The 20082-nt window shown below is 40.2% G+C and overlaps 1 protein-coding gene across 2 annotated transcripts in view; it reads right to left on the reverse strand.

Moving 5' to 3' along the window:
- LOC128685978 (uncharacterized) overlaps nucleotides 1–20082 on the reverse strand; it is a 379974-nt gene that overhangs the window by 200245 nt on the left and 159647 nt on the right. For both annotated transcript variants that reach the window (XM_070083171.1, XM_070083170.1), the window contains exons 25-26: nucleotides 10685–10874; nucleotides 6214–6386 (exon numbers count right to left, since the gene is read on the reverse strand). In XM_070083171.1, the coding sequence (XP_069939272.1) occupies nucleotides 6214–6386; nucleotides 10685–10874 (363 nt within the window). The remainder of the gene's footprint in view (nucleotides 1–6213; nucleotides 6387–10684; nucleotides 10875–20082) is intronic.

Below are 20082 nucleotides of genomic sequence, written 5' to 3' on the forward strand. Positions count from 1 at the left end.
ATTGTGCAATGTTCAAATATACACTCGTTGAATGTAACACAATTATAGCAAAAACACTCGTATCATTATAATGTTGCTAAAACTTGTTTACACAAACAAACAATGTAAACAAATGTTTATTACGATTGCTTTATAATATATATACATATGTACAATCACTGGACACTTTATTAGAAGTGCTGCAGCTTGTGGAATTCTTTGAAACATGGGTATAAGGACAATGGTGTCTTACACTCCTCACACATAAAACGAGTGTCTCTGCGTTTTTGTTGGCGTTTTGTGGTATGTCCACAGACAAAACACCTCTTCTGAGCATTTTTCTTGGCAGTAGTAGCAGGCAGTGGTATGGGGTAGTGATCACCAGGCCTCAGACGAGAGGACATGTGTTGATAATTTCGTGGGCGCTGGTCTATTGCAGGTGTTGTTTCTTGGTACTTGAATATTATTTGTCTGATGACTGACAAACAAAATTCACCATATTTGGGTTTGTTCTTGGTCTTCAACTTATACATATTATAAGCATTCAGCATGGAAATGTCAAGAAGATGGAAAAACAGTTTTATGTACCACTTATAACTCTTGCGAACACAGTCAGCAAACCCAATCTGCATGTCACATTTGTCCACTAAGCGCATATTGAGGTTGTAATCCATCACAGCTGCAGGTTCTACAATAGGTTCTTTGGTCTCTCTATTCTGCTTGCCAGTCTCTACCATTTCGTGTCGGTGAACTGATGTCAGCAGTGTGACATCACGTTTGTCATGCCACCGAAATGCCATGATGTCATTGGCAGCAAACACCTGCACTTCACCTCTACGACTGCCAGCTTCGAACCTAGGCATATGTTTACGACTTCTACGCACTGTGCCACACACATCTGTCATGTTCACTCGCAAGAAATCACTGAGTATAGGGCTTGTGTACCAGTTGTCAGTATATAAAATATGCCCCTTACCAAGATATGGCTCCATCATTGTTCTAACCACATCACCAGAGATACCCAGTAACTTCCTGGTATCTTCCATTGTTTTACCGCCAGTGTACACAATTATATCCAAAACCAGACCAGTTTTGCAATCACACAGAACAAATAACTTTATACCAAAGCGTTTCCTCTTGCTTGGTATATACTGCTTGAATGAGAGTCTTCCTTTGAACAAAATCAAAGACTCGTCAATAACAAGCTTCCTGAAGGGATAAAAATACATACAGCACTTTTGTTTCAGGTACATAAACACACGTCTGATCTTATATAACCTGTCGCTTCTGTCAGGCCTGGTTTTGTCTGAAAAGTGTAACATACGTAACAGTAACACAAATCTATTCACTGGTATAATGTCACTGAAAGCAGGGGTTGAAATCAGGCGGTCTGTCGCCCAGTATGTGCTGACACTATGCTTATACACATGTGGCATAAGCATTATTGTGGCAAAGAACAGATACATCTCTGCCACAGTTGTGTCCTTCCACTGGTGTAGGCGTGATCTTGGTGAAAGCATAGTGTTTGCCATGGTGTACTCATAGTATGTATTGCTTTCCCTGACAATAATGTCCATCAGGGGTTCATCGAAGAACAACTGAAAGCATTCCAGTTCAGTGGGATTGTTCCCAAGTGTACATGATGGCCGTATTCCACTTTGTCCTCCATCAAAGTCATGGGGATTGGGAACAAACTCGTCATCTTGATGCCAATCCCAGATGCGGTCAGCTGGTGCGTTCTGGATATTGTAATGTCGTTGTGGTTGTGCAGGTTGTGGTTGTGGTTGTGAGAGTGTGGGGTCGGCCGAAGCAGGCTGTAGTTGTGCAGAGTCAGCAGCGCGGGCACTAGCGTGGCCCGCTGCTGGTGTCACATGACTCATGGCACCGTCACTATCACCACCACCGCCTGCTGCCTCACTCACATCATTTATACCCATCGTAACAATATCGTCATCTTCACTATCAGGACGTGGTGTAGGGCCACGGGATGTGCTCCGAGATGTACTCCTTCCTCTTGGAAGAGCATATGGCACACTACCAGACCGCATGCGACGTCGTACATACTGCCGTTTCACTGGGGAATATTCACCCTCACTGTCACAACTAGAAGTGCTTTCAATAACCTTGAAATCACTATCACTATCACTTGCACTGCTCACATCTGAGTCTTGTACACGGGCAAATAGTTTCCTCTTTCGTCCTGGTACAGGTGAATATGAACGAGCCGGCCTAGCACCAGAGGTGGATGGTTGTGGGTCATCTGGGTTTTCATCACTAATTATGTTATCCTGGGTAATTTTCTCGGTCACACCCGTTTCAAAACCAGGGAATTCACTTTCACTGACACTATCATCACTGTTTGAGCTATCACTTGGGAACAAAAGACCTCCAATCCGCCGAGGAGTGAGGAACTTCTTACCGCGAGGCATGGTGAAAATGGACTACCAAGATGGCGTTCCCACAATGCACCGCTGAGTCCCAGATTTTTTTCACAGGGTGCACACCGACCACTGAGACCCATTCTCTCTCGTGTAGGCCTACCAGCCCTCTCCCGCTCGATTTGAAGCCGCTAGAATTTATGCGTATAGATACGTCAAACACGGTATCTCCCATGACGTACATATACGACCGCGACAGTCAAAGGGTTAAATCTTGTGTTGAGCTCCTGACAAACCTCTCGGTCGTTTCTTGTGAATTCCCCATCACCCTTCCTCAGTCTGATTACCTGGTCCTTGACTGTTGTTTTCCTCCTGATGTGACTGTACAACAGCTTTGGGTCAGTCTTTACTTTTGATGCTATGTCATTTTCATATTGTCTCTGAGCCTCCCTTCTTATCTGTGCATATTCGTTTCTGGCTCTTCGGCTGATTTCTTTATTTTCCTGAGTTCTCTGTCTTCTGTACCTTTTCCATTCTCTAGTACACCTAGTTTTTGCCTCCCTACACCTTTGGGTGAACCAAGGACTCGTTATGTTCTTCCCATTATTTCTGTTTCCCTTGGGAACAAACCTCTCCTCTGCCTCCTTGCATTTTGTTGCTACATAGTCCATCATTTCTTGCACTGGTTTTCCTGTCAGTTCCCTCTCCCACTGAATGTCTTGAAGGAAGTTCCTCATGCCTGAGTAGTTCCCCCTTTTGTAGTTTGTTTTTTTCCAGCCTATTCCTGCTACTCTCTCCACTTGGAGCTCAACTATGTAGTCGAAGCACAGGACCACATGATCACTAGCTCCCAGGGGCCTTTCATACATGATACCCTCGATGTCCGAACTACTCATGGTGAATACAAGGTCCAACCTTGCTGGTTCATCCTCTCCTCTCTCTCTGGTAGTGTCTCTAACGTGTTGATGCATGAGGTTTTCCAGTACCACATCCATCATCTTGGCTCTCCATGTTTCGGGACCCCCATGGGGCTCCAGGTTTTCCCAGTCAGTCAATCTCCTTGTGATTGAAATCACCCATAACTAGTAACTTTGCTCCCCCCATGTGTGCTCTCCTGGCCACCTCGGCTAGTGTGTCGCTCATTGCTCTGTTGCTCTCATCGTATTCTTCTCTTGGCCTCCTGCAGTTCTGTGGTAGGTTGTACATTACTGCAATTATCACCTTATGTCCCTCAGACTGGATTGTTTCTACTAAGTAGTCCCTTTCGCCCGTGCCATCCATTCCTACCATTTTCTCAAAACCCCACTGGTTTTTAATGAGCAGTGCAACTCCTCCTCCCCCTCTCCTCCCTCTGTCTTTCCTGAGGATTTGATATCTGGATGGAAAGATTGAATCTGTTATTATTCTGGTGAGTTTTGTTTCTGTGAGTGCTATTATGTCTGGGGATGTCTCTTTGATTCTTTCGTGCCACTCCTCATACTTGTTTGTTATTCCATCTGCATTTGTATACCACACCTTCAACTTCTTTTCTAAGACTATGGTCTGGGAGGTATATTGGGGTTGGGGAAGTGGGAGACCTGGTAAGGAACTATGGGTTGTTGCTGTGGGGGTGGAGTTTGTAATGTAGTGGGTGGGGGCATTGGATGTGTGTGTGTGTGTGTGTGTGTGTGTGTGTGTGTGTGTGTGTGTGTGTGTGTGTGTGTGTGTGTGTGTGTGTGTGTGTGTGTGGGTGTGTGTGTGTGTGGGTGTGTGTGTGGGTGTGTGTGTGTGTGGGTGTGTGTGTGGGTGTGTGTGTGGGTGTGTGTGTGGGTGTGTGTGTGGGTGTATGTGTGTGGGTGTATGTGTGTGGGTGTATGTGTGTGGGTGTATGTGTGTGGGTGTATGTGTGTGGGTGTATGTGTGTGGGTGTATGTGTGTGGGTGTATGTGTGTGGGTGTATGTGTGTGGGTGTATGTGTGTGGGTGTATGTGTGTGGGTGTGTGTGGGCATGTGGGCATGTGTGGGTGTGTGTGGGTGTGTGTGTGTGTGTGGGTGTGTGTGTGGGTGTGTGTGTGTCTGGGTGTGTGTGGGTGTGTGTGTGGGGGGGTGGATGCTTGTGTGTATGCATACATTTGTACGCTCGTGTGCATATGTCTGTGCGTGTGCCCTCATGTGTGTGTGTGCGCGCATGTGCTCGTGTGGGTGTATGACCCACTTAATATTTGTATTTATAACTCATTACAATTGTGACCAGGTGTGGATGTATCAGCGGCTTATTACTTTGTAATTTGTTCATGACTGTAACCATGTATAGGAGTGAGGGTGATTCATTACCTTTGTAACTTCCCATGATTGTGACCAGATCTACCTGGAGTTCATTACCTTTGTAACTAGTTCAGCTGTCATAACATTGGGATCCAGTCACTGGACCCATTATGTACCTTTGTAATCTTTTGACTACCGCCCACAGGATGGGTATGGGGTGCATGATAAAGATATTAAATGTTGAGACAACCTTTTATGATAAAAGAGGTATTTTAATGCTACAGTATACTTAACACAATGTAGTGTGTCAAGGTACATTCTTATGAAAATATCAATAGCCCATGTGTTGGTTAGGTGTCAATACCACAATGTTTACCTGGAGTTTACCTGGAGAGAGTTTCGGGGGTCAACGCCCCCGCGGCCCGGTCTGTGACCAGGCCTCCTGGTGGATCAGCACCTACGTGAGACAGATTTTCTGTTTTGTGCACCCTTAAAACCAAATTTCATGCTATGCTACGCTTTGTGGAGAATAACCTCCATATGGTTGTCAAAAAAGAGCACCCAGAACTGAAACCCTTATTTTGACTAAGAAGGCATATCCTTCACAATGAATTTCCCAAGAGTTAAAACAAGTACAAATATTTCATGTTCTGATTAACTATTTGCAAGTTATTCCTAAATCGGCATATTTATTTCAAAACTGTGTATGTTTTCTTTCCTAACATGGAAGATACAGTATAAATAATCTCTGTTAGAATCTTTAATGTCATGTTGCACACAGTTGTTCACAGTAACAGTTTATATATGAATAAACAAAGCTTTTGTTTTAGAAATTTATCTTTTTTTTTTTCTCTAAGGTCTATATTTTTGAACAGCAAAGTTATATTTTCTTAAACTTTAGGTGTACAGTGGAACCTCAAATATCGAACTTTCTTCAGTCCAGAAGGCTGTTCGAGTGCCTTTACCGAATGAATTTATTCCCATCAGGAAAAATGTAAATTAGATTAGTCCATTTCAGACCCTCAAAAATACACTTATAAAAGCACTTACAAAAATACACTTACATAATTGGTTGTGTTGGGAGCAGTTCGATTTTTGAGGTTCCACTGTATTTTGTTCAATCAGTATGCGTTTTTCTCAGAAAGTTATTTTTCACATCTATACAAAAAGGGTATGTGGTTGATAATGCAAAATGTAAAGTTGTAAGCAACCAACAAAAGTTTGGGAACTACTGCTCTACACTATCTAACATTCTAACGCTTTTGCACTGAATGACCTGCATGAGTGTGGCACTTAACAAAAAATTAATAAATAAAATTTGCAGTCTCATATTCTACATTGTGTACCATATAGTATTTGACTTACCCAATACATTATTTCCTGTCCCAAGGTGTACTTCTCCTTCATGCACTACATCATTCCCAACACCTCTTACTCTTCTCCATATTTTATGCTTTGTTCCATCCATAATGTGATCGTTACACCCATGACAATATTTTTTCATGATGCTCTATATTTTGTACTGTATTTCACTACAAATAATACACAGTCATAAATTTTGCACTCAGCTTTACATCTTAAACCTTCAACATAGTCCTTGATTTGCACTTACTTTTCCATCTGGGATCATTGGGAAAGAGGCAGGCACCACAGACGTTTGTCTTAACAGTAGAGTTGACCACACCGTCACATGCTACACAATCGTTTGGGCCAAAACAAACATTACATTGGTCCATTCCAGAATCTTTCTTCAGCCCAGTATCACCTTCTACACATATTCCACACCTAGATGTTGAAGATTAAGCTTGTATAAACTAAAGAAGGAATTTGGGAGGAAATGTAAAAGAAGGAAATTAAAAGTGAATATAGAAAAAATACAAAGTGATGAGGGAAATAACAAGTATAGGAAGTGAAAATTATGGCAGCAGATTGGAGAGAGGAAACATGGAGGATATGAAAGTATTCATATATCTGGGGGTGGACATGTTGGGAGATGGATCAATGAAAGGTCCAAAGACACAGAACTCCTTACCAGAAGATTCTAAAATTTCCCTATCTGCCATCTGTTTCAGAAATATTGAGAGAGAAAGAAAAAAAACTAACCAAATTTAAAGCAACTCTCCTAAATATTTTATTATCCCTTAACTATTAAGCAATTATTACAAACTTAAAAATGTATGTTTGTATCACAAATTGTACTACCTCATATTAATGATACAGTAAAATATTGAATATTTGTGATTTACCACTCTTCACCTGTCTAGACGTAAGTATAAAAATAACAAGTTTATTTTAGCATGACACAGGTTTGTACAAAGGAGTGTAACAATTTGGTGAACATGCCAAAAGTACCTTTATATGCAGAGCATTTCGGGCATACTTAAGACTAACTAAGTGCAGTAATTTTACATATGGTCATTAGGTGAGCTACAATGAATACAAGATAATTGAATATTCAACTATTTCATGCTATATAGCTTTAGTGAGTTCAGTAGAAAATAATTACAGTTTTGATATATGTAGTTTATAAAAAAATACAGTATTACAAGTTAGCACAATTTAAAACAATGAAACTGAAACATTTATAAATTTAAAGTAATGAGTAAATGGTTGAGCAATCATCAAGCACAATACATGTATACAATAGTGAAATGAAACAATCTTAAGTTTGAAGTAAATGATCAAATAGTTGAGCAGTCTTAAATTATTTAAAAGTTTTTTTTGAGTAACTTTTGAGAAACTGATAGGTATTAAGTAAAGTGTTTGTCTGGTTAATTTTGGGTTATGAGGTGATTTCTAAGTAGGGCCTTAAACTGATTTGCAGGTAGGGGCCCTTTAATGTGTTCTGGCAATGAATTCCAGATCTTTAGGTCCTTTATGCACATAGTATTTTTGCATAGGGAGAGATGGACACAAGGGATATCAAAGAGTGATTTGTGCCTTGTATTATGCCTGTGTGTTCTGTTGTAGTTATCAAGGAGTAATTTGAGAGGAGGGTTAATATTTGAATACATATATAATATTTTGTGTGTAGCATGCACATTAATAAGTGTGGATGTTTTGTATATTAAGCAAGTTAAGGCTCTTGAAAAGTGGTGGAATGTGCTGTCAAGTGCAGGAGTTGGTAATCAGTTGCACTGCAGCTTTTTGTTGGGTTATTAAAGGTTTAAGGTGATTTGCTGTGGTTGAGCCCCATGCACAAATACCACAAGTGAGATCAGGGTAAGTGAAAGATTGGTAAAGAGCAAGAAGAGCCATTTGGGGTACATAGTACTGTATCTTTGAAAGGATGCCTACTGTTTTGGAGACTTTCTTGGATATTTGCTGTATGTGGGTCTGGAATTTGAGACTGCAGTCAAGGTGGAGACCTAGAAATTTGCCCTGTGTTTGTCTTGAAATAGGTGAACCATTTATCAATATGTTTAGTTGTACATCTGAAGCTCTGTTTCCAAACAGCATGAAGTAGGTTTTGTCTATATTGAGAGTAAGTTTGTTGGTAGTCATCCAAGTAGATATTTTTATTAGTTCGTCATTTACAGTGTCTGTTAGTATGGTTGGGTTTGGGTGAAAGAAGACATAAGTAGTGTCATCTGCAAATAAAATGGGTTTAAGGAGTTTAGATGCATTTGGGAGGTCACTGATGTAAATGAGAAAGAAGTGGGCCTAGGACACTACCCTGTGGGACTCCAACAAGAACAGGTTGTGTAGTGGAGTTAGCTCCATTTGTGTATGCATACTGGTTTCTACTGCTAAGACAAGATTTTAAATAATCAAGAGAGTGTCCTCTGACTACATAATGTTCAAGTTTTAGGTGCAATAGGTCATGGTCAACTGTATCAAAAGCTTTTCATAGGTCTATCAAAAGTCCCAGGGGAATTTTTTTTTTTTTTGAGTGCCAAATATAGTAGTTCAAGCACATGCACAAATGCATTGTTAGTACTTTTTTTTCGGTCTAAATCTAAACTGACAGGGGTTATGTATGTTGTGGGATTCTAAGTAGGAGTAGACTTGTTTGAGAATTAATTTCTCGAAGATTTTAGATAGTAGGGGCAAGTTTGATATAGGCCTTTGATACAGGCCTTTGAGGATTGGGGTGACCCTTGCTGTTTTGAGTGTGGATGGGAAAGAGGAAGATTCAATGGATTTGTTAAAAAAAAGCTGCAATAACTGGTGACAACACATGAGAAGCTTTTTTATACATGAGTGATGGTAAGTTATTTAGGTCCCCTGTCTTGTTCTTTAGTGTTTTGATGATGAGCGAGATTTCAGTAGGGTTTGTTGGGGCTAGAAGTAGAGTATTTAGGTAGTTACCAGTAAGGTAATCTCTTAGTTGAATGCTTGAGTTTGGGATTTTGCTTGCTAGCTTTGTTTCTACAATTGAGAAAAAGATTAAGTTTGTTGGCAGTATCTGTTGGCTGGAGGAGAGGTTCTACAAGTTTCATTAAGTTAATTACTCTGTTTTGAGGCAGCTTTTTAGATCCTAGAATTTCAGATAAGGTTTTCCAGGTCTTTTTCATATCACCTTTTATGTCATGAAATCTATTTTCATAATACAGTTTTTTTTGGCCTCCTTATTAGATTAGTTAGTATTGATGAGTAACATTTTGCCAGATCCTCTTATTAGATCCATTCTGTACTGTTTTTCATACTAGATTAAGTATGCCTGAAATGCCTCAGCATGAAAGTGGCTTTCTTTGTACCAATCAAATTACAAAATGTAAACACACATTGAAACCTTAGCAAAGAAATAAAGTTTTGATTTTGAATTTGGATTTGATTTAAGTAAGAGCTGATGATGCAGGTTTTGTACAGTTCTTGATGGCAAAGTCATCACCTTTTATAGTGCTGTAAAAGCCTAACCTAATTACTGGCAATCATTCTGTTTCATGCAAAACATGCATAACATATTCACGTACTTACAAAATCCTAACTTACCGCCCCCAGTTAAAATACAAAAATACAGTAGAACCCCTGTATCCGCAGTTTCAGTTATCCATGGTTTACTAAGGCCCAAAAATACCTCTTAATTTTGCATAATAATGGCCTTAAAGCACAAAAGTAAAGAAGCTGGCAGTTCTTCAAAGCCTAAGAGAAGCCATGAAGTGCTTCCCATTAGTGAAAGTGATAATTCTCTACTTACTGTGCATAATTTATCAATTAAACTTTATAGTAGGTATGTATAGGACTTATTATAGGGTTTGCTACTATTCACGATTTCGATATCCATGGCAGGTCCTTGGAACGTATCCCCCTGCAGATACAGGGGTCCTACTGTACAAATTTTTATTTCTTTATGTGGTACAAAAATAATGTAGATTATGTGCAATAAAACATCAGAAGGCACAAAAGAAAGCCACTCTCCAGGTAAACTCCAGGTAATATGCAATACATTTTGGGCAAAATCTTAACCTAGATTAGACTCCTTTGAAACAACTATGACTGGCACAACTGGCAAGCACAGAATAAATGGCAGCATGAGGCATCATTCATGAGAGGGGCAATGTTAAAACTCTTGCTCTTATGAGACTAATGCTGAAAATTGCATTGGAATTAATGGTCTGAGATCAATCTCCAGCATGGGTAAAACAGTGACATGTTTCCTTACACCTGCTGCCCATTTACTTAGTAGTAAGTAGGTACCTGGGTGTTAGCCAAGTGTTGCCTGCATAACCAAAGGCTTTCTTTATAGTATGCCAATGATGACAGCAGGGTCTGTATTAGTCATTACATGTACTAGTAGGAATAAAGATTATCATCACTATCATCATCATTATTATTATTATTATTATTATTTTTATTTTATTTTATTATCACACCGGCCGATTCCCACCAAGGCAGGGTGGCCCGAAAAAGAAAAACTTTCACCATCATTCACTCCATCACTGTCTTGCCAGAAGGGTGCTTTACACTACAGTTTTTAAACTGCAACATTAACGTTAACTATGTTATTTTTAGCAAATTTTGAGGATTAGACAGGAGTGTAGATTTTTCTAAGTTTGTAAAAAGTATGGAACTGTGTTTTTGCACTTAATGTTTACAACTTTCTTTTTAAAAATTTTCAAATAGACAACAATGACACTCACTGGTTAATGTTGGCTGTAGATTTTATGGTGCCATCACAGAGGGTGACATTTGGCTGGTCCTTTGGCACACACACAAGAGAACTTCCCACCTCCTTTAAGATGTTCTTTTCCCCACACTCACCAGCACAATCCAATTTAACAGTCTTTCGTGTATTGCCTCCTACACACATACCACACATGTTATCAGCACCTGTAAAGAGCAAAACACTAATTTAAGAGTTGCAAGAAAGGCCAATTTGTTCAGAAAGGCTTTAGCAAGTTTCTGTTGATTAGAAAATAATGAATATAAAATTCATATTAACCCCTTGACTGTTGCAACCCCCAATCCTGAGGTGTCTCCTGGTGTCACAAAATTTAAAAAAAAAAAAAAAGATTTTTTTCTTATGAAATGATAGAGAATCTTTTCCCGATTGTAATGACACCAAAAGAATGAAATTTGATGGAAAACTGACGGAATAACACTCGCGAAGTTAGTGACCTCGGCTATATTTACAAATGGGCGATTTCACCCACTTTGAGCCCTATTTTCGGCTCATTCCATTTTTCCAGTCGACCAAACTCATAGCTATTTCTTTAGAACTCCATTTTTTCTATCGATTGAGTACAAGAAAGTGCCCATTTCCCGATTTCAACTACCCAATAACGTGGTCAGAAATTTGCAATTTGGCCAATTTCACAAAAATTAAAAAAATATGACAATTTCAAAATAAGGTCCAGAATAAACAATGCAGACATTCCTGGCTCTAAAATAACATTTTCTTTGTTCATCAGTCACATCTCCAGGCCCTTCTGATATTACTCTTGCTTTCTATTTTGAATTTACTGGTCAGAGAAATAGCAAGCATCGAACTTAAGCTAAAAGAATCCTTTAGGAGTCAGGAATCGCGGGAAGAACTAAAAGCTATAAATGAAATCGAAAGAAACCCAAAGTATTTCTTCTCCTATGCCAAATCAAAATCGAGAACAACGCCCAGTATTGGGCCCCTACTTAAACAAGATGGGTCCTACACAGATGACAGCAAGGAAATGAGTGAGCTACTCAAGTCCCAATATGACTCAGTTTTTAGCAAGCCGCTAACCAGACTGAGAGTCGAAGATCAAAATGAATTTTTTATGAGAGAGCCACAAAATTTGATTAACACAAGCCTATCCGATGTTATCCTGACGCCAAATGACTTCGAACAGGTGATAAATGACATGCCCATGCACTCTGCCCCAGGGCCAGACTCATGGAACTCTGTGTTCATCAAGAACTGCAAGAAGCCCCTATCACGAGCCTTTTCCATCCTATGGAGAGGGAGCATGGACACGGGGGTCGTCCCTCAGTTACTAAAAACAACAGACATAGCCCCACTCCACAAAGGGGGCAGTAAAGCAACAGCAAAGAACTACAGACCAATAGCACTAACATCCCATATCATAAAAATCTTTGAAAGGGTCCTAAGAAGCAAGATCACCACCCATCTAGAAACCCATCAGTTACACAACCCAGGGCATCTTGGGTTTAGAACAGGTCGCTCCTGTCTGTCTCAGCTACTGGATCATTACGACAAGGTCCTAAATGCACTAGAAGACAAAAAGAATGCAGATGTAATATATACAGACTTTGCAAAAGCCTTCGACAAGTGTGACCATGGCGTAATAGCGCACAAAATGCGCGCTAAAGGAATAACAGGAAAAGTCGGTCGATGGATCTATAATTTCCTCACTAACAGAACACAGAGAGTAGTCGTCAACAGAGTAAAGTCCGAGGCAGCTACGGTGAAAAGCTCTGTTCCACAAGGCACAGTACGAGCTCCCATCTTGTTCCTCATCCTCATATCCGACATAGACAAGGATGTCAGCCACAGCACCGTGTCTTCCTTTGCAGATGACACCCGAATCTGCATGACAGTGTCTTCCATTGCAGACACTGCAAGGCTCCAGGCGGACATCAACCAAATCTTTCAGTGGGCTGCAGAAAACAATATGAAGTTCAACGATGAGAAATTTCAATTACTCAGATATGGTAAACATGAGGAAATTAAATCTTCATCAGAGTACAAAACAAATTCTGGCCACGAAATAGAGCGAAACACCAACGTCAAAGACCTGGGAGTGATTATGTCGGAGGATCTCACCTTCAAGGACCATAACATTGTATCAATCGCATCTGCTAGAAAAATGACAGGATGGATAATGAGAACCTTCAAAACTAGGGAGGCCAAGCCCATGATGACACTCTTCAGGTCACTTGTTCTATCTAGGCTAGAATATTGCTGCACACTAACAGCACCTTTCAAGGCAGGTGAAATTGCTGACCTAGAAAATGTACAGAGAACCTTCACAGCGCGCATAACGGAGATAAAACGCCTCAATTACTGGGAGCGCTTGAGGTTCCTAAACCTGTATTCCCTGGAACGCAGGAGGGAGAGATACATGATTATATACACCTGGAAAATCCTAGAGGGACTAGTACCGAACTTGCACACGAAAATCACTCACTATGAAAGCAAAAGACTTGGCAGACGATGCAACATCCCCCCAATGAAAAGCAGGGGTGTCACTAGCACGTTAAGAGACCATACAATAAGTGTCAGGGCCCGAGACTGTTCAACTGCCTCCCAGCATACATAAGGGGGATTACCAACAGACCCCTGGCAGTCTTCAAGCTGACACTGGACAAGCACCTAAAGTCGGTTCCTGGCCAGCCGGGCTGTGGCTCGTACATTGGTTTGCGTGCAGCCAGCAGTAAAAGCCTGGTTGATCAGGCTCTGATCCACCAGGAGGCCTGGTCACAGACCGGGCCGCGGGGGCGTTGACCCCCGGAACTCTCTCCAGGTAAACTCCAGGTAGCACAGCCAAAGCCAAGCAGGAGTGGCATCTGTTACATCCAAGAGTCTGCTAATATTGTGGAATGCATCATAAACATGTGGTTTTTCCTCCATGATAGAATGATTAGATGGACTGACTGCTGTCACTCTCCTCCTGACTCAAATCAATGGAATTTATCTGAAGTTCTTTTGGTATCACTAGCCTTGAACTACTATTTGACGCCCCAGAGCTGTAATCTACTCTCTCCATCAACAATTTCACCATATCTCTATCTGATATCTGACATGAGTATGTCCCACTTCTGATGCATGAATACACTTGAGTGCAAGGAGTATAGCAAATAATTCAATTTCATTTTTTTTTATTATCGCATTGGCCGTTTCCCACCAAAATAAGGTGGCCAAAAAACGAAAAACTTTCACCATCGTACACTCCATCCCTGTCTTGCCAGAGATGAGCTTACACTACAGTTATAAAATTGCAACATTAACAAACCTCGCTGAGAGTGCAGGCACTGTACTTCCCATCTCCAGGACTCTAAGTCTGGCCTGCTGGTTTCCCTGAATCCAACAGCACATCAAGTCCTAAAAACCATTTGTCTCCATTTGCTCCTATCTAACCCCTAAATGGCCCAAACGTATATGTACGTTCTTTCCCCTAGTGCCCCGAATATTTTGAAGAATAAAAAAATCGTTGTTTTTTTTTCATTGAAATAAAAAGAAAAAATTTCTGAGTGTTATAGGATTAAAATAAAAAAAATAGGGTAAGTACTTACTGAAATATGAGGCTGCAAAGTTGGCACTTAATGCTCACCTGACGGCAACATCAAGTCCCGCCCCTTGAGGAAGTGTTGCCGATATATCATTTTTTCTCATTTCTATATTATTTTATATAATTTTTATGTTCTGATAATTACAATTTATTTTAGTTCTTGGCATTTCATAACCAATTTTTGTTCTGACACTAATATTAGGTACTGAAATTGTACTCAAATTGTCACAAACACATTGACAGGTGGATATTTACACCTGCCTTGGTCATTTACTATTGTCTAAGAATATATACAAGTATTTATAGGTCCCAGCAAAGTTTTGGATACATGGGAGTATAGAAGAAGAAGGGAGGAGGAGGAGGAGAAGGAAGAAGGAAGAAGTATAATTGTATTTGTGTGTACCTGTGAGACAGATAAAAAGATAGAGACATAGACAGAGACAGATAGACAGAGAGATAGACAGAGATAGACAGAGAGAGAGACAGACAGAGAGACAGACAGAGAGATAGACAGAGATAGACAGACCCTAAACTTGGGGTTAACATCACTTTCCTCTTAAAGGGGGAGTGTTAATATGACATTACATCAGTGAATCCTTGGTGTTTGCTGCACTGTTTGCTCGAGCTGGCACTCAATTTAACTGGCGCTCCTGAAAGGTACTAAGTGGTCCCAGATTTTTTTAATATGGTGCACACCAAGTGTTAAGACCCATTCTATGCTAACCAGGCATCTCAGGCCAATTATGCCAAATTTGGAGGCAGGAAAATTAAAATGTATATACGTACATGAAGGAGGGGTGTTAATGTTGCAGTTTAAAAACTGTAGTGTAAAGCACCCTTCTGCAGGACAGTGACAGAGTGAATGATGGTGAAAGTTTTTCTTTTTCGGGCCATCCTGCCTTGGTGGGAATCGGCCAGTGTGTTAATAAAAAAAAAATAAAAATACGTACATGTATATGTTTGCGGTGCTAGCGGTAAGAACGTATACATGTATATACATATGGACCATTTAAGGGCTAACACACTCATGCATGCTTGCTGAAAGTCCAAGCCCCTTGCACACAAAACCTCCTTTACCCGTGCCCTCAACTACCTAAAGTCATACCTTCACAACAGAAGCCAATATGTGCACACATATGAAGCTAACTCTTCCACACAACCAATTACAGTCGGCATCCCGCAGGGAAGTGTCCTTGGCCCACTTCTCTTTTTCATTTACATCAATGACTTACCAAATGCATCTCAACTACTCAAACCCACATTATTTGCAGACAACACTACATACATCTTCTCTCGCCCAAGCCCAGTCATACTAGCCAACACTGCAAATGCTGAATTACAGAAAATATCTACCTGGATGATGACTAACAAGCTTAATCTCAATACTACTGACGAAACCTATTTCATTCAATTTGCAAAGAGCTACAAATGTTCCACTTAACATAATGATAAATGGATCACCTGTCACAAGAGTCACAGAGGGAAAATTCCTAGGAATCCACCTTGACAGTAGCCTCAAATTTTAGACACAAATACAACAAATCTGTAGGTAGTAGGTTGGTAGACGGCAACCGCCCAAGGAGGTACTACCGTCCTGCCAAGTGAGCGTAAAACAGAAACCTATAATTGTTTTACATGATGGTAGGATTGCTGGTGTCTTTTTTCTGTCTCATAAACATGCAAGATTTCAGGTACATCTTGCTACTTCTTCTTACACTTAGATCACACTACACATACATGTACAACCCCTCTGGGTTTTCTTCTATTTTCTTTCTAGTTCTTGTTCTTGCTTCTTGCATCTTATCTCCATGGGGAAGTGGAACAGAATTCTTCCTCCGTAAGCCATGCGTGTTGTAAGAGGTGACTAAAATGCTGGGAGCAAGGGGTAGTAACCCCTTCTGTACAAATTACTAAATTTAAAAAGAAAAACTTTCGTTTTTCTTTTTGGGCAACCCTGCCTTGGTGGGATAAGGCCAGTTTGTTGAAAAAAAAAAATACAACAAATCTCCAAGAAAATCTCTAAGACCGTAAGTACACCTACCATCCGACTTATGACCTGCTCGACATACGACCACTCGACTTATGACCATGTTTTTTTATGCCAAATTACTGGGAAATAAACAACTGTTTGTGTAGTACACAGTGTTTATCCTATACCTTACAGTATACAATACAATACTAACAGCATAGAAAGTACAGTAAAAAATGAAATACTGGAGTTTACCTGGACCTGGTAAAATAAAATCATTACAAAAGTGTGATGTTGATATTCAGTAGTAAGGTTCGACTTACGTTCATTTTGACTTACGACCGGTTGGTCAGAACCAAACTTGATCGTAAGTCGGATGGTACCTGTATACTATCAAAGATACGGTACTATGTTCCACAACCAGCTCTTCTTGCCCTGTATCACTCACTCACTCATTTACCCCTATCTCACCTATGGAATTTATGCATCGGGTTCAACAACAATAAACCATCTCAGACCACTAATAACACAGCAAAAGGCTGCAGTCAGAATGATAAATTCCCACTCCAGACAGCATACTCCATCAATATTCAAAAGTCTAAACTTACTCACCATAGAGAACATTTATACCTATTATTGTGCCTACTACATACATAGAACACTACACTCAAATGTAAACCCTCAACTCAAACTTCTCCTTACCACCCTTAACAGGACACACGACCATAACACAAGGTACAGATCACTCCTTGATGTTCCCCATGTCCATCTCACACTATGTAAAAACAATGCACATAAAGAGCCCAAAAATTTGGAATTCATTACCACCGAATACCAAAGGAACCATGTCTGTACATCAATTCAAGACTTCTTAAAAACCACTTACTCACCCAAAACTAATCCAAAACTAAATACTTAGTACTTAACCTTACCAACAAAGCTACCAAATCACTCTCCACCACCTCAAAATATAATTGCTCACTGTGTTACTCCCCTAACCTCAGAACCCCCAAAGTAAATGCTCAGGGTACAATAAATTCTCATTTTAAAGTAAATATTTTAATGCAAATGTTGAATAACATATACTGTATTTAACATAAGTATAACCTACTGTATAATTAGTGCAACCTGATCAAACTGTTTTGTATGTCTAGAGTTAAGTAATCAGTAATCTGTTAAGTTTAGACTGCCCGTAATGCCAAGGCATGATAGTGGCTCTCTTTACACTTTAAATCATTGTAAACCCTCACTGTAAACTACCCATGTATATAAACTTCCTACAACTGTCAACTACACTGTAAACTTGCAAGGAAATAAAAAAATCTAATTCTAGGACGACCTCTACCCCGCCTTCCCTCCGCTACAGATTTATACACTCTCGAAGTCGTTCTATTTTCTTCCATCCGAACCACCTCAACAACCCCTTCTCAGCCCTCTGCATAATAATTCTGGTAATCCTGCACCTTCTCCTAATTTCCAAACTATGAATTCTCTGCATTATATTCATACCACACATTGCCCTCAGACACAACATACCCACTGCCTCCAGCCTTCTCCTTGTTGCAACAATCACCACCCATGCTTTGCACCCATATAAGAGCATTGGTATAACTATAATCTCATACATTCCCCTCTTTGCTTCCATGAACAAAGTTCTTTGTTTCCACAGACTCCTCAGTGCACCATTCACCTTTTTCCCCTCGTCAGCTCTATGATTCACCTCATCTTTCATAGACCCATCTGCTGACACTTCCACTCCCAAATATCTGAATATATTCACCTCCTCCATACTCCCCCTCTCTCTCTCTCTCTCTCTCTCTCTCCAATCTGATATCCAATCTTTCATTACCTAATTTTTTTGTTATCCTCATCACCTTACTCTTTCCTATATTCACTTTTAATTTTCTTCTTTTATATACCCTACTAAACTCATCACCAACCTCTGCAACTTCTCTTCAGAATCTCCCAAAAGCACAGTGTCATCAGCAAAGAGCAACTGTGACATCTCCCACTCTGTGTTAGATTCTTTATCTTTTAATCCCACATCTCTTGCCAACACCTGAACATTCACTTCTCTTACAACCCCATATATAAATATATTGAACAACCATAGTGACATCATACATCCTTGTCTAAGGCCTACTTTTATAGGGAAATAATCTCCCTCTCTCCTACATACTCTAACCTGAGCCTCATGATCCTCATAAAAACTTTTCACCGCTTTCAATAACTTACCTCCTATTCCATACATTTGCAACATCTGCCACATTGTCCCCCTATCATATGCCTTTTCCAAATCCATAAATGCCACAAAAACCTCTTTGCTCTTATCTAAATACTGTCCACCTATATGTTTCATTGTAAACACTTGGTCTACACACCCCCTACCCTTCCTAAAGCCTCCTTGTTCTTCTGCTATCCTACTCTCCGTCTTATTCTTAACAGGCTTATTCCCCTATAATTTTTGCACTCTCTTTTGTCCCTTTACCTTCATACAAAAGAACTATGCATGCTCTCTGTCAATCCCTAGGTACCTTACCCTCTTCCATACATTTATTAAATACAAGCACCAACCACTCCAAAACTATATTCTCACCTGCTTTTAACATTTCTATCTTGATCCCATCAATCCCAGCTGCCTTACCCCCTTTCATTCTACCCACTGCCTCACGAACTTCTCCCACACTCAAAAGTTGCTCCTCCTCACTCCTACAAAATGTTATTCCTCCTTGCCCTATACACGAAATCACAACTTCCCTATCTTCATCAACATTTAACAATTTCTCAAAATATTCCCTCCATCTTCCTGATTCCTCTAACTCTCCATTTAATAACTCTCCTCTCCTACTTTTAACTGTAAAATCCATTCATTTCCTAGGCTTCCTCAACTTATTAATCTCACTCTAAAACTTTTTCTTATTTTCAAAAAAAACAAAAAAATTTGTTGATAACATCTCACCTCACTCTCATTTGCTCTCTTGTTACATTGCTACACCAGTCTCTTAACCTCTTTTCCTCTCCACATGTTCCTCCCTCCTTGTATCACTTCTACTTTGTAAAAACCTCTCATATGCAAACATTTTCTCTCTCACTAATTTCTTTACATCATAAAAATTTGAATCAATCTTCTCCCCTCCCACACCCATTTTCCTGTAACCACAAACTTCTGCTGAGCACTAACACTACATTCTTAAACCTACCCCATACATTTTCAACCCCATTGCCTATACTCTCACTAGCCCATCTATCCTCCAGTAATTGTTTATATCTTACCCTACCTGCCTGCCTCCTTATTCAGTTTATAAACCTTCACCTCTCTCTTACTTGCTGCATCCATTTTCCTTGCATCCCCACCCTGAACTGTGTACCTCTTCAGTACAGGAAAGACTGTGCTATAACTTAAATTGCCAGGCATACCATCTAAAGGGGACAAAAAGATACAAAACATCCAGGCCATGGGAAAACCTGGGTAGCCACAGCCACTCAAGAAGGAAAGGAAGGAAAAAAAACTGGCAGGAAATGGCAGAAATCGTACACCAAATCCAGTCATTCCTGGAGTGGAACCACAGTCGATGGCCTCCACTCCAAACCAACAGATACAGATACTAATGCCGGAAAAAAAATCCCCCCCCAGTACCAACAATACCACCAGTCCGATAACATTCTTCTTTGCAAATATACAGGGTCTAAAGCCAGCAACAAACAACAAAATACCTTTCATCCGTGGACTGCTTGCAGAGGCAAAGGCAATGTTCGCGGCTTTCACTGAGACCCACATAAAGGATCACTTGGACAACGAAATATGGATCCCAGGTTACAACCTATACAGATGTGACAGAGTGAA

The sequence above is a fragment of the Cherax quadricarinatus genome, chromosome 9 (assembly GCF_038502225.1).
Source record: "Cherax quadricarinatus isolate ZL_2023a chromosome 9, ASM3850222v1, whole genome shotgun sequence".
NCBI lineage: Eukaryota > Metazoa > Arthropoda > Malacostraca > Decapoda > Parastacidae > Cherax > Cherax quadricarinatus.